Source organism: Monodon monoceros, unplaced genomic scaffold (assembly GCF_005190385.1).
Source record: "Monodon monoceros isolate NGI ecotype Baffin Bay Population unplaced genomic scaffold, NGI_Narwhal_1 Super_Scaffold_21, whole genome shotgun sequence".
Taxonomy (NCBI): domain Eukaryota; kingdom Metazoa; phylum Chordata; class Mammalia; order Artiodactyla; family Monodontidae; genus Monodon; species Monodon monoceros.
Genome location: NW_021703778.1, coordinates 23,883,598 through 23,904,774, shown reverse-complemented (window position 1 = coordinate 23,904,774; position 21,177 = coordinate 23,883,598). Strand labels below are relative to the sequence as shown.

Sequence of the window (21,177 nt, the reverse complement as noted above, 5' to 3'; positions counted from 1 at the left end):
CAGTTGGGCCCGAGGTCTATGTAACAGGAAAGTCCCCACAGAGCCTGCCCAGGTCCTGGCCAGCCCAGCTCCGGCTCCTCCTTTCCCTCTGAAATATGGAAGCAGCTGTCAGCAGCCTGGGCCTATGCATTCACACTGCTGGCATGAAAACAGGCAGCTGAGTTGAGTCAAAAATAACACAGCTGCCGGCCTTGGTCTGGTGGGTTCCCAAGGTGGAGAGAGACGGAGACTCTGAGACACAACCGGTCCCACCCCCCTACCCCCACCGCCGACGGCCCAGGCACTAACTCGAACTCCTGCAGCCACTTGGTCCACAAAAACATGTGGATGTCATTTTGCTGCTCAAATGTTTCCCATTCGAAAATGGGAAGGCAAGGGCAAAGGTGGTAAACAATTTTCTTAGCTCTGATTTCTCTCCTAGCGCTGTCTGCTTCCACATGGCATGAAAGTTCTAGAGTCACTCCCTACTGGAAGAAACGTTCCATGAAGCCGGCACAAAAGCTTTTATTTCATTCGGTCTCACGTCAAAATATTCCATGTCTCTGATCCAAACCTTCCTTTCCCTGCTGTTCGGCTCCAGTGCCCCCCGTGTCCATCTGCGTCCTGACCGCAGTGAGGGTCAGGCTTACTGACCCTCCGTGGTCCAGCAAAAAGCCGGGAAGGAGGGGGAGAGAGGAGGTCTCAAGACCATCATCAACCTTCCTTCCCCTTGATAATGTGACGGGCTTCACAGGTTCCACAATGAGGAGTGACAGTCATTGACTTTTGACACCACCCTGACCCCTGATTTTAACCCCCTCCCCCCGATGGAATCAGATTTGTCCAAAGCCTCTTGCTCACGCTGACTTCCTGGCCTCGCATGTCTGGGATGTGGGAGGGCTCCTTAGATCTGTGAGCATGTCCGCACTTCCTGCTGGGAACGTGCAGTTTGGTTCCTGTAGGTCGGCTCTGTGCTGCCAATACCTCCCCATCCCAGTTCTGCAAGAGCCTAATTTATCACCTCCTGGGGGACCGAGAGCAAATCAGGTCGGAATCAGGACCAAGGCTGAAGAGCCGAGTGAAAGATTCATCACGCGGCTGGCCGACGCTCCAGCACTGAGACAGGCCAGTGAAATACACCCACGTGGGCTTCCCTGTTTATTAGAAGCGCTCAGCTTTCTGGAATAAATAGGAGAATCTCCAACAGCAAAGTTAAGTGATTTACAAAGCCTGTTAGAAAAATACCGGTATCTGGGATGCAGAGTCTCTATTTTGAGTCAATTTTTAAAAAACGAAAACAAATTTTCAAGGGCAAGACATCACAGTAGAAGAAAATCCTCTCCTAAGAAAAGACCGAATGGTTTACAGTGATCAAATCTACATGCTATTTCATGACTCGTGGCCTGGGCCCAAGGAGAGGTTCCCCTGAGGCAGAGGTTGGCCGCACATCCAGAGAACACAGCGGGCTAGGAGGAGAGATGCCTATGCATTAGTATAAGGCAAAAAGCAGAGTGCCCAAGCCTGGCCATTTCCACAGAGAAAACAGACCTGATGGCCACCTTCCTTCATCAGAGTCACCTTGTGGTAGGCAGTGAGATGGACAAGCCAGCTGGTATAAGATAGAGACTTGCTTTTAACTGTGACTGGTCCCTTTGGTGCCACCACTGTTCTCTACTGGAGATGGGGGAGGGGGAGGGGAAGAGCAGGAAATCCCATTCTTGCTTCAACGTCCTGACCCCACCCTTTCCTCAAGCAGAGGTTAGACCTCCCCGCCACCAGGGGTGAGTCCTGGGCGGCGGCTACCTGCCAAGCGACAAGAACCACACCACGGGGTCCCCGAAGACGTTTCCCTGTCACACGCTCTTGCCTTACGGCTGCTGGCGTCAGAGTCCCCGGGATGTGCCTGGGCCAAAGGTGGTCTCGGAGTCAAAAGGATGGGCCGCCAGGTAGTCTTTATACTCCCCGTCAATCAGGTTGGCGGCGTTGTTCCGGGCAAACCAGCAGTCCACCTGCTCTTCCCCGTTGTAGATTTTCCTCTGCTTCCACACCACTGGGACCTGGTGTCCTTTTACCTCGAGGACGGCCTCAGACCTCTCACCTGTCTCAGGGACGGAAGGATGGGCAGGGCTCTTGCCGAGCCCGGTGAGTCTGGCCTCCTGGTTCAGGAACTGACCTGAGAGGACAAAAGAGACATCAGGTCTAGGTCAAGTGTGAGCAACGTGGTTGAACAAAATCTAACTTCAGTTCAGGCACCGATGGCCAGCAAATGCACGGGTGTGACCCAGAGGAAGGGGATGCATAACATCAGAGCAGTGACTGTGGTCCTCGGCTGGAGTCTCCCAGAGCTGCACCACCTTTTCCAGTGTCCAGGGAGGGTGTGGGGAGGAGAGACCTGAGTGTATTGGTAGTGGCCTCCACTTCTGGAAGCTACCACGGGAAAGATGCCCAAACCACAAAAAGAGATGCCCAGTCTCCTACTGAGATGTGAGGATGAGATGGGGGCAAATAACGAGGGAAGAAGGGTCCGGTCTTCCCCGCTCTCCTCCCTCTGGAGGACCCCTTCCATGTGTGCACTTAGTGGGTGTGCACTGGACGGAGGGTGTGGAAAGCAGGGTCAGAATCCACCAGGTCGAGTGAGGGCACTGCCAAGGCCGAAGGGACAGCAGTCTGCGTCTGGGAGAGGAGCCTCCCAGGCAAGCTGCATAGAGACGCGTCCCTCTCGAGTGCCAGGGAATCCTGCTTTCTAAACTGAGCCCTGGCAGTGGCTCCCTCTTTACTTGTGGGAAAAGCGCCCACATGAAATTGCACGTGGAGCAAAGCCAGGCAGAGTGGGCTGCCCTAGGCTCCCAGCCGTGGGGGTGCCGCCCGGGAGGGGCCATGCATCTCCCACCTGGTGCTGGGCCATGGGATGTGTCTGCATCCTCTCCCTGAGAGTAAAGAACCAGACCTGGAGAGAAGGACTCCTCATTTCTTTGCTCCCCTTCCCCAAAGGCCTGTGCGAATTACTTTATAAGCCCATTCCTATTCTAGAAAAGTGTCAGGAAGCAAGAAGTATACTTTTCACACTAATTCGAAAAGATATGTGCACCCCAACGTTCACAGCAGCATTGTTTACAGTTGCCAAGATACAGAAGCAACCTAAGTGTCCATCAACTGACGAGTGGATAAAGAAGATGCGGTACACAGTGGAATATTACTCAGCCATGAAAAAGAATGGAATTTTGCCATTTGCAGCAACACGGATGGACTTGGAGGGCATTATGCTAAGTGAAATACGTCCAGAGAAAGACAAATACCGTATGATATCACTTATATATGTGGAATTTAAAAAATACAACAAACTAGTGAATATAACAACAACAAAAAAAAGCAGAGTCACAGACATAGAGAACAAACTAGTGGTTACCAGGGGGAAGGGGGAAGGGGCAAGAGAGGGGTGAGGGAGTGGGAGGCACAAACTATTGGTGTAAGACTGGTTCAAGGATGTGCTGTACAACACGGGGAATATGGCCAGTATTTTGTAGTAACTGTATATGGAGTGTAACCTTTAAAAATTGTATTTAAAAAAAGCAAAAAGAAAAATTGGCCATGTGCCCAAAAAGAAAAGAAAAAAGAAAAAGAAAGACTTTTCATGAGCTTTATAAAGACCACACTCCTGTGGAAACTCTCAACCAAGTAAAGATACGGGCAGCATCAGCTTCGTTTTGGGAAACTGAATTCTGTGCTGTGAGCCAGCGTGGAGAGCAGCCACCTACCTAACAGGCCATGGCAGTTGCCAGAAAGGCCTTGGCCGTTGGCGACGTAGAAGCCCAGGTGGTTTCGCTGGTAGGGGGCTGGCTTTTTGTAGAGGTGGAGGAGGATGACGAAGGCCACGTTGCCCTGGATGGCGATGGTGACCTTGGCATTGGCGGACACCGACACCTCCAGCCCCTGGCTCCCCACGGCCGCGCTCTGGTTGCAGGGGAGGACCAGCCTGTCCCCACCATCCACGATGACTCTGGTGGGCGTGATCTCTAGGTAGGACCTCTCGGGCTTGTTGACGAGGATGGTGATGGTGCGGAAGTAAGTGCGCTGTTTCTTGTGGCCGTTTGGGGGAGCGGGGGCCCCGATCAGCTCTCCGTTCACTGTCACGCCTTGAAGGCGGGGGGGAAGAGAGCAGTGGTTAGAAAAACTACTCCCACTTTTACGAGAGGGCTTCTCATCCGAATTTCCTTCCTCTCTTGTACCTCTAGAACCAAGAACTTCTGCTCACACGTAGGGACTACTCAGTGCCCACTGAATGAAGGAAGGAAGGAATGAATGCATGAAGGTATGAGTGATTTTTGACCAACGTCCTGGGTAGGAGAAGCTGATGTAGGTTTGGGTGAAAATATCATAAAAAGGGGGTTGACATATACACACTACTATATATAAAATAGATAACTAATAAGAACTTGCTGTATAGCACAGGGAATTCTACTCAATACTCTGTAATGACCTATATGGGAAGAGTCTAAATAAAGAGTGGATAGATGTATATGCATAACTGATTCACTTTGCTGTACACCTGAAACCAACACAACATCGTAAATCAACTATATGCCAATAAAAATTTAAAAGTGAAAAAAAGATAAGTAAATAAATAAAAATTCTAAAAAAGGGGGTTGACATGTTTGTCTGCTTTCGTTCCAGTGTCTGGTTATAGTTCCCCAAACTCTTGTGTGGCCCTGACACGGTATTTTCTTACCCATCAGTTTCCACTGCTCCTGATTTGGAGACCCTGGGACACCACTAAGCAGGGGGGTAGAATGCGAAGATTAGGGTTTTCTTTTTTCACTCCCAAAACTCAAGTTCTTTCACTTTCTAGGCAGAACTCACCAGAGTCCGCATGATCAGAGACCAGCCTCAGGATGTGCCCAGGCTGTCCATCGATGTTGAAACAGACCGTGAGGTTGCTCAAGGGGAAATCCACAACAAAATGGGGGTCTCCATCCGCTTCCAGAACAGGATGAGAACGGAAGAGAAAAAGAAAGAAAAGACATTTATTGGGCACCTTCTCTGTGTAAGCACTCTTCTTCTATTTTCTCATGAGTTATTGACTTAACCCTGTCAACAACGGATCCTCTGTGTCTGCGCGAGGAAGGTGGAAAGTAAATATTTGAATGCAGGTCCCCTAAATTCAAATATGATGCTCCTGTCACCACACTGCAGTCAAACATAGACAACCGAACTTTAGAGGGAAGCGGGGCATCACCCTACACTCCCCATGACTACTGAGCTCACATTCTTCAATTCCCTGTGTGGCTTCCGCTAATCACTTTCTTCCCCCTTTGCCCTCCCCAGTGAAGAGATGGGGATGAGAACTTCCTGTCCTGTGACCAGAGTGCCTTGGCCCTTGAGTCATTCACGGCGCCAGATGGACACAGCCCTTGCGTGAGTAGTAATGACCAAGCCCAGTTTAGGGCTGGTGAGAAGTAAAGGACACAGAGTCAACGGGAGGTCAGGTGGTGCAGCCAGCGATGACAGTGGCAATCCCTCCTCTGGGTCCTACCGCCTTTACTACTCTCAAATTTGTGTCCGCGGATAAGACCACAGAGTTTCGCTGGCCCCTGTCCCTTACCCACTCTCCTCATTTTTGCCTCTGCTAAAGATGAATAGTCTTGCCTCTTACGGTACAGACGAAATATTTCCCAAGAGTCTATGTCAATTCTCTTTTCTCGCGAGATTGGAGCGTTAGTTTCTAATTTGTACACCAAACACAATGTGTTCCTGAATTCCTCTCTACTTTACGTGTACATGTATGTATACGCATTCGTATATGGTGGTGGGTATGCGCCAGGAGTTCAAGTGTTTTCAAGCTACAAGCCAATTAATGTTCTTGGTGGAACTGCTGAAACACCCTCTCTGTCCCCAGCGTGACTCAGAAGGGCCTTTGGAAGAATCTGGTTCAACTCACTGTAAAGTGCCTCAAGCACCCAGTGAATGGCAACTTAATAAAGAAATACAAGGTACTGGTCTTTTGTAGGTGAAAAAAATAACACCCGTTAAAGATAAAAGTCCATATTTTTGGCACTCTGTGGGTACGAATATAACTACGTGACAGTTCTCTGAGAGTTCCTTGTGCTCATACCATATTATTTCTACTCAAATCTTCCAAATCCCTTTATAAGGAAAGATGCTGCCTGCTCCAAAAAAGAGAGGAGAGGTCTGGAAGTCATTACTCCATGCCGTATCCAAGAGCAAAGTTTTCCTGCATTCCATAAAGCATGTGTGTTCAAAGGAACAACACGCTACCCACTGGAGACCACGTGTTTCCTCTCCCCAGAGCTAACCTCCAGGTTGTCCTGGGCTATGTGAACCTGGACGCCCAGCACGTCGGCAGCAAGGCAATAAGAAAGACTTACAAAGGCAGATGTGTACATTTGAAGAATAAAACCCAGCCCTTGTGTCCTTATTCCATCCAGATTTTTATTATAATCCCAGGAATATGGCCAAGGGAAATTTTAGGGTATTGTTATCTGGTCTTCCCTTCTAAAGCCAAGGATCATGAAAATAATAAAATAATAATGTTTAAAAACCTTGCATTGTCACAGATATTTGTAACACCAGAAGCTAGAAGCAAGCATACTTCAGATCTCTAAAAACAAACGTCTTTCCAGCTCAATCATGACGCATGTGTAGCTCTGTCCATCCACCCTTCTATCAGGGCTCCTGCCAGGCTCCTCAGGGCTGTGTTACCCATGGGGTTTATGTGATGGTTTAATGACGATCCTGGTTTTGAGAACTGCCCCACGCTGCCTGTTTGCACTAAATAAATATGGGTCCTCACATCTCGTCCTATGAGCTGATGTTCTAACTGGCTTCGGGAAATTCCTGGTCATCCGCTTCCTAAACGTTTCAACTCTCAAATCAGACACCAGCACATTCTTTCCTTTACCTGAGGTTTTGGAGACTTTAATCCTTGGGTTGTATGGTTTCTTGAGAGCAGGTCCTGGAGAGGAGAAGGAAGAGATCCACCACCGTTATTCATTAAAGGGGAGGAAGTGAGAGGTACAGAGGGCTGAGAGGAGTCAAGTACAGCTCTCAGATACGTTTGTGACAATTTAAACACATCTCTTTTAAAGGAGGCTCTTGGCCTCGCAACACAAAGTGAAGGTGTAAACGACGAGGCGTAACTATTTTATTCCGCTATAAATTAGATAATATTCTTCTTGTCTGTGATTTCTGTGTATATAATAGGAGAAAATATTCTATCATTCTTAAGGTATAGTTATGGGGGGAGGGGGAAAGCAAAGTTGTTGAATGGGGACAGAGTTTCAGGTTTGCAAGATGAAAAAGTTCTGGAGATCTGTTTCATAACGATGGGAATATACTTGACACTACTGAACTACACACTTAAAAATGGTTACGATATAGAGAACTGACTGGTGGTTGCCAGCGGGGAGGGGGTTGGGGGAGGGATGGAGTGGGAGGTTGAGGTTAGCAGATGTAAGCTTGTATATAGAGAATGGATAAACAACAAAGCCCTACTGTATAGCACAGAGAACTATATTCAGTATTCTCTAATAAACCATAATGGGAAAGAATATTACAAAAAAAGAATATAACTGAATCACTTTCTGTACAGCAAAAATTAATGCAACACTGTAAAGCAAGTATACTGCAGTTAAAAAGAAAGAATGGAAAAATGGTTATGATGGGAAATGTTACGTTATTTGCAAAATAGCAATTTAAAACAACCAAAAATATACAAGAATGTAAAAGAAAAAGATAACGCGATAATCCAGGTCTATAGCCATGTGTGTAAGTACAATTCACAAAGCAGCAGGCAAAAATAAACACTCAATTAAAGAATAACCTAAAAGTAAATTACTTTCTGTCAATAAAATAAAATTAATATCTTATTTCAAATTGTCTATATTAAGATTATGCTCCTCTTAACTGATTTTTGCCCCCCCAGAAAATGAAGATCACAGTATCTCAATGTTTTTTGTTCTGTTTTGTTTTGTTTTTTTGCGGTACGCGGGCCTCTCACTGTTGTGGCCTCTCCCGTTGGGGAGCACAGGCTCCGGACGCGCAGGCTCAGCGGCCATGGCTCACGGGCCCAGCTGCTCCGCGGCATGTGGGATCTTCCCGGACCGGGGCATGAATCCGTGTCCCCTGCATCGGCAGGCGGACTCCCAACCACTGCGCCACCAGGGAAGCCCTCAATGTTTTTTAAGTGCCCCCTTCTCCAACTGGTTCCTGGTCAGCCAGACACAGACAGAATCAGGCCGACCACGAAGGCGGAACGACATCTCAGTCTGAATGGCTGCTTTGAGGAGGCTTAAATTGTCACAGACACTCAAAAAAATCATAAAATTAAAACTAGAAAATCATCTTCAGGGAAATCTTATGTCTAACAAGCCTTCTGAGCGATCAGTCAGTTATTCCCTCATCTGTGTTCTTGGCCTTCTGAGTCTCGTGTCATTTGAGTTTGCTGTCTCCTGAAGCTGTTGAGATTTGAGTTGCTGACACTGAATCAAGATGTTACTCAAAAAGCCATCTTCCCTGGTTGTGGCATGGATCTTGTAGCATGACCTAACAACATCATGCAACTTACTTTTCATCCTTTTCATGAGAACAAATATTGTACTAGTTCTGCCAAGACGAGTTCCACTCTTTCTAAAAAGGCAACATATTTTTCACCCCTACGTCAGGTCTGAATTTTTCAATAAATTTCTAGTTCTACCCTCCTCATGGGAAAGGGTATCTCATATGTGTAAGCACTTATTATATACCAAGGCCTCTACACATTTAATCCTTGCAACAACCTTTCAGGGAAGATATTACTATCTACATTTTACAGGTGAGGGAATGGAAGCTCAGAGACGTTCAGAAACCTGCCCCAAGCCACACAGCTGGCTAGGAGGAGCCGTGAGCTGAAACTCTGTCTGGATCCTAACCGTATGCTCTCCCTACCATGCCCAGGTGATTCTCAGAGTTGAGGATATGAGGATCAAATGAGGCCCAGGGTTAATGTCAGTTCCCTCACCTTAGGACGTGTGCACCTGACAGGAAGTTAAGAAAAATGTCACACATAAAAAAGTGCTGTTTTCCATAAACAGATTTTACTGAGAATATAACCCTCTGCTTTGGTTGAATTACTTTTCCTGTCCTTTTCCCATTCCTGGTGCTACTAATTTCCCCCTGACAAATGGCACTGAGACAGATAATAAGAATTTCTGTTTAAACTCTGGATTCTCCTGAGAATCCAGAACTTAGTTCCTCCTATATAATAAGATCTATAATAAAATAAAATTTTATTATTTTATTTAATTCTAAACAAAATCATTAAAATTTAAAAAAACTTTAATTTAGAAAATTATAAGTAAAATTAAAAAACTATGAGTAAATAAAATATATAATAAAATTTCATTTCATTTTCTCTATAAAATAAAATATTTTGTTTTCTCAGGAAAATAATATCAAGCGTATGCATAAAATGACATAATTGAAGTACTTAAAATATAGAAAGGCATTTAAAAATGAGTATTTGTTTACTTGTCTGTTCATCCCTGTGCCTCCAATAATGCCTGGTTCACGGGAGGCACTCAATATTGATGATTTATCGATAGACTGGCTTTACTTTCTCAAATTTCTCTATAGAGATCCATGGTTTATAACAACACAAACATAAGCTAAGCCACTCTCTGAAGGCTAGGAGCTGCAGGTAGAGAACATTTTTTATAAGATTTATAATACGAGAAAGTAAAACAGACGACCTTGGCCTGAAAAGGAGCCAGAAGGGCCATCCCGAGAGTGCCCTTACCTGGCTGCAGGTGGGCGCCCCTCAGGCTCTGCATCACCATTTCGGGCCCTGTGGCCGCCGACGTGCCGTAGGCGTCCTCCAGGGTCTCTGTCCGCGGTGCTGACTTGAGCGTCATGGAGGTGAACGGAGCGAGGAAGCGATGGTTCACGGCCAGAGCCTGTACCTCCTGCCTCAGCCGCTCCCTCTCGGGCTGCTCATCACTCTGCAGCCAGGAACTCAGCAGCTCCTTCAGGGTCAGGTAGCTCCAGAGACGCTCCAGGTGGTTCGGGTGCTCCTGGCCACCCCCCTTGGGCCTGGGGCTCCCCGGGACGTCGTTCCCCATCCTCCGGGGTTCCACAGGCACGTCCTTCTTGAGTACGACAAACTTCTTACTGTTGCTGGCCGTGACCTCCACGTGCAAGCGGTCCATCTCCTTGTCCACCAGCTTCCCCGCGATGATGATCTCGGAGCCATTGAAGTAGTTGGGGAACAGGGTCCTGGTGGCATGCTCTACCAAGCCGGGTGGATAATCCACGCGGATGTCCGAGAGGAGCGGGGTCCTGATCTCATCGTAGAACCTGGAGAGGAGGAACAGAGAGGGAGAATCGGGGCCTGCACTAGCTACAGGCAGGTCACGTCCCAGAGGAAATCACAGGCTGTTTTGCGGGGGGCGGATCTGATCTTAGAAGCAACCAAGTCCAACATTCCACCCAGCAGAACATCTCAGACAGGAGCCCGTGCAGCCGTAGCTCGAACACCACTGGTGACGGAGAACTCGCTATCTCACAAGCTCCCTCGCCGTTTGCCAGACTTAAATTCTGGTTTCCTCTTCACCCCAGAACATAGCAGTCAGCGACCACTTTCAACTGGCCATTGTGCTTCAACATAAAAACACGATCATTGTAACTAGCAGGCAAGGTGGAGCTGACGCTACCTATCCCACCTCCCTCTCAGGGTGGAATTAGAGTAAATACAGGCATAAATTGTTTTAGTGCACTTCAAAGACCTAGCATCTTTTAGCAATAAAGTATTTCTCAGTTAAGGCATGTACGTGACACTACTGCACGCTTAGCAGACTACAGTGTGATGTAAACATAACTTCTACGTGCACTGTTAAAGCAATCCACCGGTGGGACTCGCTTTACTGCAATATTTGCTTTATCGCTGTGGTCTGGAACTGACCTGCAGTATCTCTGAGGTGCGTCTTGAGATGAGGAAGTGCTCTGAAGTGTCAGGAAGACAGTTATGACCATAAGAGCTAACAGAACACCTAACCTGTGAAAGCCGCCCTGCCAATATTTCACGTAGGTTTTCTCCTTAAATTCTATCATCTGACCAGGATCCTCACTTCACAGCTGGGGAGACCGAGGCACAGACAGTCTTAAAGCCTCAAGTCACAAGGCAGGACCAGAACGTGAACCCAGATCCACCCAGTTTCAAGACCCATGGTGATGTCTCCCATGAAAGAAGTGATGATCAGACTCGGGGTCCGTCCTCACGTCCGAGCCTCCCGCTGAGCCTGCCCCCCGCCCCGAGGACACAGACAGACCCACGGACCCGATGAGCTGGGCGCGGGCGTCATGGTCCTCGTGGACGTGCCGTGTGAGCCCACAGTTCTCCAGGGACAGCATCTCCAGCAGCTTGAAGTCCACATCGGCCCCGATGCCCACGGTGAAGATGCAGACCCGGCCCCGGGCGGCCTCCCTGGTGTTGTTGAGGATCTTCGGGGTGTGGGTCTCCCCGGCGGTGGGCTTCCCGTCTGTCAGGAAGATGACCAGGGACACGCTGCGATCCTCGATGTCGTTGTGGGCCACGAAGTCGTTGAGAAGCCTGATGCCCCTCTGCAGGGCCCCGTTAATATCCGTGCCTGCAGGACATAGAACAGGACACCTGAGAAGCCTCACCACCTCCTTTACCTGGACACACCTTCTCGGGCCCTTAACGGGCACCTGCAGCAGTGACGCATGGGGAAAGCAGCCACCTGCATTCCTGGGGTGACTCCATGTCACAAAGACTGCTAGAAACTTGGCAAATGACTAGGAACAGCAGAGAATTATAAAACCTTGTCCTGAAGGTGTCTGATGGCACCTCAGCTTAGGCGTCTCCACTCCCTTAGCGTGAACGGTTTCTACCTCCTTTTTGGAGAATCACTTTGGAAAGGGAAGGAGGGTGCTGGGTGCAGGGATGCAGAGAAAGCAAGCGCCCCAGAGGGAAGGGGACGGCACAGGATGAGGAGGTGGCGATGCGGGGACCAGCGCGGTGACCTCACTTGCGTCCTGGGGCTGGAGGGTGCTGCTTAAAGCCCTCACTTTTTTTTTTTTATTGCTGTCGTCTTTCCTGCTTCCTGCCCCTTCAGGATCACCCCGGCTTGTTAGGACCCCACCAGGTGAAGGCTTTCAAGTTTACACCTCCTACCCCTGCCGTCTCTAATTCAGACACGCTTGTCATTGCAGCTCTGATTAAAGTCAGGGGACAGTGTCTGTGGGAGGTGCTGGACAGGTATTTTGCTTGGGGGATGGAGAGACGGATGGCTGGTGGAAGTCAAAACTGCCAGCTAATGTGAGGTTTCTGGATTAGCTGAGAATTTCATTCAACTCTGCTGCTGCTGTTCTACCATCGCCAAGAAAAACTGACAGTTCTTACCGCAGCCGTGAATACGTACTTCCTTTTTCTGACTCCACTGGGTTTTTTTTTAATGGCCTTATTGACATACCAAAAATGTCACGCATTTTGGTCGCTAGGGATTTTTTTCTTTTTTTGCCAAGCTGCACGGGTATGCAGGATCTTAGTTCCCCAACCAGAGATCCATCCCATGCCCCCTGCACAGGAAGTGTGGATTCTTAACCACTGGACCACCAGGGAAGTCCCAAAATTTTCACCCATTTTAAGCACACAATTAATGATTTTTAGTAAATTTATGAAGTTGTGTACCCATCACCACAATCCATCCCCCTGACTGGAGTGATTTTTATCTCCCTGCAAAATGTACCATATTTGAGTGAACCAGACAATTTTCCCCACTGCTTCACATCCTCCAGAATTTCTGGCTAAAATACATATGACTGTGACTGTGCAAACACATTGATAATTCGTTTTAAGATGTACACATGGCCCGAACGTAAGGGAAAGTTACAGCTGAAACAGTATTTAACGTTTCTTTGGGTTCACTCACTTGCCTTTCTGAATGCCCAGCCTAGTTTCACGCTGCCTCTGGATATGTGGGCATGAACCAAAATGCAGGTGTTTATTTTCTCTTTAACCTAGAACGTAACAATGATGCCAAATCTCTCACTGCATTTTTTTTTTTTTCGCGGTACGCGGGCCTCTCACTGTTGTGGCCTCTCCCGTTGCGGAGCACAGGCTCCGGACGCGCAGGCTCAGCGGCCATGGCTCACGGGCCCAGCCGCTCCGCGGCACGTGCGATCTTCCTGGACCAGGGCACGAACCCGTGTCCCCTGCATCGGCAGGCGGACTCTCAACCACTGCACCACCAGGGAAGCCCTCTCACTGCATTTTAAAGCCCAGGAGAGCCCAGGCAAAGGACACACTTAGCTTTTCTTACACAAGACACCAAAGCACAGCACGGCTTGGTACTGAACGTCCGTTAAGTTGGGGCATCTCCCGCACGCTTAACAACGGCAGGGGGGCTTTCTCCCCAGGGAGCTGACACAACCATTCCGCCGAGAGCTCCCCCAGGGTCATCAAAGGACCCAAGTGCACCAGCAAGAGGGATCACTTGGGTAAAATGGCCATATCTGACACCTAGAGAGGACTTCCTATGTGCGGCCACTGTTCTAAGTACTTTAAATATTTTAACTCATCTCATCCTAATAACAAGTCCATTATTATCCTCACTTTACAGATGAGGAAACTGAAGTATAGGGAGGTTAAATGACTCATAGCTGGTAGAGCTGGATTCAAATCCAGACAGTCTGGCTTCAGAATCTATGCTCATCTCCTGAAATGACACTTTTCTGAGAGAAGTAGATTAATTTTCTGTTCACCTGCAGAGGTTGGGACGATGAAGTACCAAGAAAAAATAAAGGAAACCAATAAGGTTTCTATAGTTTAGATTCCAAAATACACACAACTGTTTTCTAAAGCTTTATCTCCACCTCCCACACACAAAGGATTCTCATAGCAAGCAGAACCATTCAAATAATTTTAATGCATATTCTTTGAGTATGCACTGTAGGTCGGGAGCTATGACAGGAAACAGGGGCTAAACAAAGATGAAGGAGAGTTTCTTCCCTCAAAGACTTGACCATCTTGTCAACTTCCTGCTGTAGATCATCACTATAATATTAAATATAACCTTTCATTTCTCCTATCAACCAGTAAAACATTAACTGGATCGTGTTGTTGTAGAGACTGGTAGGAAATCCCATCTGTAAATCGAAATTCCATCCAAACAAGATCAAGTCCCAAATGAAGTTCATTTGGGAAACCAGAACTTTGCCTTGGGTGGAAAATAACAAATATATGAGCAATGAGAAACTCAGATGGAAGAGGATGGACAGAAATGGGTGTTTTCTATGTTTCCAGGTATCCAAAGCAGAATTATCTGAGACACCCAGGAGATGGTGTCTCTACAGGGGCCTTTAAGAAAGGTGTCAAAGGGTCAGGTTCAGGTCCAATAAACACTCCAATACTGAGCACCTGCCACGCATCCACTGTCCTAGTGATGGATGTAACAGCAGAAGTCAGCTCTGTGTCCAGGGTTGAAGGAACTCACATCCAGCACGGTTGGTAACACGCTGTTCTGACTCTCTAACCTTTTCCCGCGTCTGCGTACTTACCTCATCACGACCCCCCAGCCAAGTGTGCAAAACCTCAGAGTCCTCCCCTTTCCACCCAGAGCACCGCCCAGGCCATCTGGGGTCCAAGGGATCTAACGGCTCAGGAGGGCAGCTTCACCTGCTGCTTCCTAAGGTGCTCATACTCAAACACACAAAACACTGAATCATCCATTTGGCTTTCATTCCCCACCCCAAAACACAATTTACAAAAAGAGCTGCATTGTTTGGGATCCGTGAGATAAACCAGGAAAGTCTCCAAAACCTATCAGGTATTTCCTCCCCCGCTAACTTACTTGACCATCTTAGTTTGGGGCCTGGAAGAGGAGAAACAAGCTCCTGGGAAAGCTCTCCCCTGTTATCTCCTTTCCTGTGATTAGCGTCAGCTTTCAAACCCTCGTCTCTGGGCAGAAAGTTAGCTACTCACGTATCCCGTCGAGGCGAATGGGCAAAGCAGGATGCGCGTTTACCTCCGGTCGGTGACATGTGGTGAATGTAGACTTTGCCGTCTCTGATATTGTTGGGAGTAACTGACACCAAATGGTCCTTCCACACTTTGACCCGGTTGGAAAATCCAATGATATTGAAACGGTCCTGGGGTCGGAGGTCATGCAGAATCGTGAAAAGGGCATCTTTGGTCTAGGCAAACACAAAAGCAAAAACAGTCACGTCTGAGCGCATGAGTCCACGCGTCCCCTGGCTTGGAAACTGCACACCGGGGACAATCCCAGGGTTAAAATTAAGTGCCTGCTACGTAAAGGGACTCGGATAAATGTCAAGGAACTTTGTCACCTAGCTGGAAAAAAAACCATCATTAATATGTTACAATTTTATATAAGACACGAATGGGTGTTTCATATATGAACCATCACATCTGCTGGAATCCACCAAGGCTTGATGGAATCCATCAAGCTTCTGTATCTTTCACCACTGCTATTCTCTAGACCTGGAATGTTCTTCCTTACTGCCTCATGCCCTTGTTTCATCTGACAAGGCCCTCGTCATTCAGAACCCAGTTAACATGCTGTATTCTCTATTTGCAACATTTTCTAGCTCCTCTGAAGAGAGCGCACATCTTCTCTCCTGTAGGCTAGCACTGTCCTCAACATACTCACATAGAAAAGTGCATATTACCCGTCATGACTACAGTCTGCTTCATGCCTCTTTCCCTTCCTCCAGTGTCAGCTCTCTGAAGGCAGGTGTATCTATCTTCTTATCACCCAGAGCAGAGGAGAACTCCTGACACATAGGAGGCGCTAGAGAGAAGTTCAGAGGATGAACGAACGCATGGACACTTCATGAGTTATAGATGAAGGGTACGCATAATAAATACCACTGGAATTTAAAAGAGAATGAAGCACTGCAGGCTGGAGTGATGTGAGAAGGTGTCACAGAGAAGGGGGAATTGAGGATGAGACTCAAAGGAACTGGGTAACTTGAGAGACGAGGGAGGGCATCCCGAAAAGAAGCAAAGGAGGTCAGAGAGACGGCTAGAGGAAAGCAGAGAGGTGACACAGGTGAGTTCCGGAGATGCTGAGCGAATGAAAGGTGTGCAGGTAAGTCAGACGTGACTTGTGGAAAGAGGAAAGAAACCATCGGAAACTGAAAACAGAAAAGCTCCAGGACTGCAAACGAAGCAACCAACAAGGGATTAATCTCCACAATATACAAACAGCTCATGCGGCTCTATAACAAAAAACAAACAACCCAATCAAAAAATGGGCAGAAGATCTAAATAGACATTCTTCCAAAGAAGACATACAAATGACCAAAAAGCACATGAAAAGATTCTCAACGTCACTAATTATTAGAGAAATGCAAATCAAAACTACAATAAGGTATCACCTCACACCAGTCAGAATGGCCATCGTCAAAAAAATCTACAAACAATAAATGCTGGAGAGGGTATGGACAAAAGGGAACCCTCTTACACTGTTGGTAGGAATGTAAATTGGTACAAGCACTATGGAGAACAGTACGGAGGTTCCTAAAAAACTAAAAATAGAGTTACCATGTGATCCTGCAATCCCACTCCTGGGCATATTATCTGGAGAAAACCATAATTCGAAAAGATACACACCCCCCAATGTTCACTGCAGTGCAATTTACAATAACAAAGGCATAGAAGCAACCTAAATGTCCATCAACAGAGGAATGGAAAAAGAAGGTGCGGTACAGATATACAATAGAATATTACTCGGCCATAAAAAAGAATGAAGTGATGCCATTTGCAGTAACATGGATGCACCTGGAGACTGTCCTACTGAGTGAAGTGAGTCAGACAACTACCATGTGATATTGCTTATATGTGGAACCTAAAAAAAGGGTACAAATGAACTTACCTGCAAAACAGAAATAGTTACAGATGTAGAAAACAAACTTATGGTTACCAAGGGGGAAAAGGGGGGAAGTGATAAATTAGGAGTTTGGGATTAACAAATACACACTACTATATATAAAACAGATAACTAATAAGGACCTACTGTATAGCACAGGGAAGTCTACTCAATACTCTGTAATAACCTATATGGGAAAAGAATCTGAAAAAGAATAGATATATGTGTATGTATAACTGATTCACTTTGTTGTACACCTAAAACTAACACAACATTGTAAATCAACTATACACCAATAAAAATTTAAAAAAAAAAAAGAAAAAAGAGAAGCTCCAGGAGCCTGGACAAGAGTTTCTAAAACAATCAACTCTCTATTGTGAGCAAGCACTGCCTTCTCTAAATAGCATTATTTCTAGACATTGAAAGAGACGTGGCATATGAGGTATGAGGTAGGGGATGCTCATTACATAACTGCCATGTAATGTCATTGCCATGTCATTGCCATGACCTCTGCCACCCTTCACAGGGGTGAAGAGCACTTCACTGTAAGGGCAGGAGGGCTGGGGTTCACCCTGGATCCATCACTTACTACCTGTGTGGCCCTGACAGATAAAGACAAAGAAATACTATATGATATCACTTACACATGGAATCTAAAAACAGAACAAAACCCAAACTCATAGAAAAAGCCATCAGACTTGTGGTTACCAGAGGCACCAGGTAGGGGCTGAGGGAATTGGATAAAGGTGGTCAAAAGGTCCAGACTTCCAGTTACGAGATAAGTAAGTCCTGGGGATGTAATGTACAACATGACGACTACAGTTAACACTGCTGTGTGGTATATTTAAAAGCTGTTATGAGAGAAAATCTGAAGAGTTACAAGGAAAAAAAAAGCATTTTTGATCTATATGAGATGAGGGATGTTCACTAAACCTATTGTGGTAATCATTTCACAATAAGTGAAACCATTATGCTGTACACCTAAACATACACAGTGCTGAATATCAACTGTATCTCAATACAACTGGGGGGAAAAGATTAAATGACAAAAAATTAATGGCTCCATTCTCTGAGATCCTCTCTCAGCACACACATGTATTCAGCATTTATCATACTGCATTATCATTATTTCCTCAAGCCCTTTCCCACCTCAGGACCTCTTCACCTGCTGTTCCCTGTGTCTGGAATGCTCTTCCCTACAGTCTGCATGACCGCTGGCCCCTCCGCATCCTTTAGTTCTGGGCTCACTCGTTTCTCTGTCCTCTCAAGCCCGGCACCCTGCTTTTCTGCCTTCACAGCGTCGATAGAGAGCATGTCATTACATATCTGTGCATTTACTCGACTGTCGAACTCAGCTCCACGCCTCCGAGAGCGGGAGCTTTCTCTGTTCCATCACTCCTGTGTCATACCCGGCTGTGCCTGGCCACACGGCAGAGTCTTGATACATTTTTCCAGAAAAAAGTGAATGGTGAATGAACTGTCCATCTGTCACGCTAGACTCCACAAAACAGCTGTCCCCTTGCTCCTCCTCACCCAATACAACAGTTGGCGCATTGTGGGCTGTCAGTGTGTCAGTAAATATCTGTTGAATGAGTAATTGAGACAGAAAGAAGGAGAGAGAGAGGGAATTCTATGACGTGAATACAAAGGAAGTAAGAGAGACACAGCCCCTATCCTTGAGAAGCTAAGACAGGGAACACTGAGAAGGATGATATGCAGGAAACAAGAGCTGAATGATGGATAGCATTAAAGCAAAAATAAATAGATCAGATCATGACAATAAACAGATGTGGGTGGAATGCCCTGAGCACTGATGCTGACGGAATTCCTGGAAGCATGCCTCACCTTGACCCCTCATCCTTCCTTCCACTCAGAGCCAACACAACCCCAGCATGAGCAAAGACGGGCTCGGCGTCATTCTCAGTCCAAGAGTCTAGACCTCTGGGAAGTCTGAAGGTCCACAACTGGGAGGTGACAGATGGGACCACAGCAAGCGGTGGCCATCCCTGAGATGACACAGTTTGGAGCCTGACACTAAGGCAGGCACTTGGAAATGTTCCCGCTGCTGGGGCTCAGAGCTGGCTGAGCACCCCAGGGTGCAGGCTGGACCTGGGGAAACTTGTTAGAAGAAGGCTGCCGTTTGTTTAGCTGCTGGCATCCTTAGGTTCCTTAAATAGAGTGCTAAAGCCCTCGAGAGGGGCTGGCCTGGCTCCTTTGATGATTTTTTTCCCCATCGTGATGGATGCTCTGCTTTAGGAATAGTCCTTTGAGCCTCTCCACCCTCCTCCCCTGAGCTCAGCAACGACGGGTTTCTTATGACCTTGTAAGGCCACAGCTGTAACTTATCCTCATGTGCACCAGGGCAGGCAGACCCATGGGCTCCCAGTGGCTCTATTTCCAATTGCCTTAGAACCTTTGGTCTCCAAGGCCTCATCCAAAAGACCTGGGCAGAAGGTGCTTGGAGCCACCGCCATCCGTTAACCCTTTCTGAGCTCCGACCGTCTCCTTAGATGGCGGGTGGCCTGGGGAGCTCTGTGTTCTGTAGAAGGCTGAACAGGCAGGAGGAAGGTAAGGGTCCAGATAGAAGAGTAAACGTGAGGGGGCTTCAGCTGATACTTCTGCACCCTGCGTTTATACGTTGAAGATGAACAGAAACCTGGTCAGACTTTTTCCAAGAGTACAGCCCAGAAAACAGGGTAAGCGCATTCCAGAAAGATCAGAGAAAGCCCAGAAGGGCAGAGAATATACAAGCCAAGCTGCTTTGCAGGCCTGAGCTACCCTGAAGGTACCAATTGATCAGATCCACTCCCTGTGGTTCCCAGAGGGCAATCTGCAAAGACCAGTCTGTACATGTAACGAGAAGGGCTCCTTATGACATCCCAGGTTGTGTTTGGACTGAAGAAAGATACAAAGGGTACACAGATACAACGAATAGAGGAAAAACTTCTTATTATTCAGATAGAAAAGAAGCACCTTGGCCTGGAAGGAGCATTTAGACAAGATTCCTTTTAATCTGAGCCACATAGAATCACAGAGAACAGGGATGAGTCCCTGCCTGAAACTATTCCATGGTGAGGAACGCTTCTTCCTTTTCTTCCTAAATTTACTTATGTATTTTTTATTTTTGGCTGTGTTGCGTCTTCGTTGCTGCGAGTTGTGGCGAGCGGGGGCTACTCTTTGTTGCAGTGCGCGGGCTTCTCATTGTGGTGGCTTCTCTTGTGGTGGAGCACGGGCTCTAGGCGCGGGGGCATGTGGGATCTTCCGGGACCAGGGCTCGAACCCGGGTCCCCTGCACTGGCAGACGGATTCTTAACCACTGAGCCACCAGGGAAGCCCGGAATCCTTCTTCTTATAGGTACTTTCCTTGGGTGGAAAGGAGGGGAAAGAAGTATTCCCTTTGAAAACTGTCTTAGAAGTTAATTTCAGTGCTACCTTTGGTTTATTATTCACTAAGCCTTTTCATCTCTGTCCATTTAAATTCTTTCAGGTGCATGTGAATAAATAAAGACGAGCTCTCGGTTTCAGATTCTCTATTCATTCAACATGGTTGGTGATGGTCCCTCCTGCTCTAGTGGGTCTTCAGGAAGCAGAACTCTGTAGGCTTCCCTGATGGTGTCTGTGGAAAAGCGCAGGGCTGGGCCCCGGGAGGTACAGCCCCCTTTTCACCCTTCTCTCACGCTGCCCTTCACGAGGGCTGCTCCTGGGGAAGGGAGTGTCTGCAGGCAGCTCTGTCCTGCGGGCTCTGGGCCCTGCATTAAGCCATCCTACAGACAAGGGATGGCCCTTCCTTCCCCCTCCCTGCAAAACTAAGCCTGAGCAGCTGGAGGCTCTCGGCACAGCCTTGGGGGCGGGGGTGAGCACCCCCTGTGCTGACCACTGTGTCGTGAACAACTCTTAGACATCCCCCAGGAGACAAGCATCGTGCAGTCACGCCCTCAGGCTGACCCATCAGTGGAGCCCATGGAAAACCCAGCTGCCTGCCCACTCCATCGGGGTGCCCGCTGACGCAGCTTTCCTCAGACACTTCTGTGTCCCCGCCAAACCACACTCACCAGCAACTAACTCTGACACAAAAGGCTTCTGTACCACAGACCCTGGGTTGTGACATCATAGAGGAAATCCAAGTTCAAGGGTCCTAGATACTAGCCACGCCATGCTTTTCAGCAGAACGGACTTGCTGTGCTCCGAAGCAGTCCTATCACTTGCCTTGTTCTAAAATGTTTACCGGGGAGCGGACCTCTTCTCTTTCCTGGGTCCACACACTCTTTCTGGATGAACCCGAGAGAAAAGCATCTAT

The 21,177-nt window shown here is 47.5% G+C and overlaps 1 protein-coding gene across 1 annotated transcript in view; it reads right to left on the bottom strand.

Moving 5' to 3' along the window:
• Positions 1-1,245: 1,245 nt before the first annotated feature.
• ITIH5 (inter-alpha-trypsin inhibitor heavy chain 5) overlaps positions 1,246-21,177 on the bottom strand; it is a 73,450-nt gene continuing 53,518 nt past the window's right edge. The window contains exons 8-14 of the mRNA XM_029238351.1: positions 15,015-15,183; positions 11,306-11,615; positions 9,770-10,326; positions 6,896-6,949; positions 4,837-4,953; positions 3,735-4,112; positions 1,246-2,152 (exon numbers count right to left, since the gene is read on the bottom strand). Coding sequence (XP_029094184.1) covers positions 1,863-2,152; positions 3,735-4,112; positions 4,837-4,953; positions 6,896-6,949; positions 9,770-10,326; positions 11,306-11,615; positions 15,015-15,183 — 1,875 coding nt within the window. The 3' untranslated portion in view covers positions 1,246-1,862. The remainder of the gene's footprint in view (positions 2,153-3,734; positions 4,113-4,836; positions 4,954-6,895; positions 6,950-9,769; positions 10,327-11,305; positions 11,616-15,014; positions 15,184-21,177) is intronic.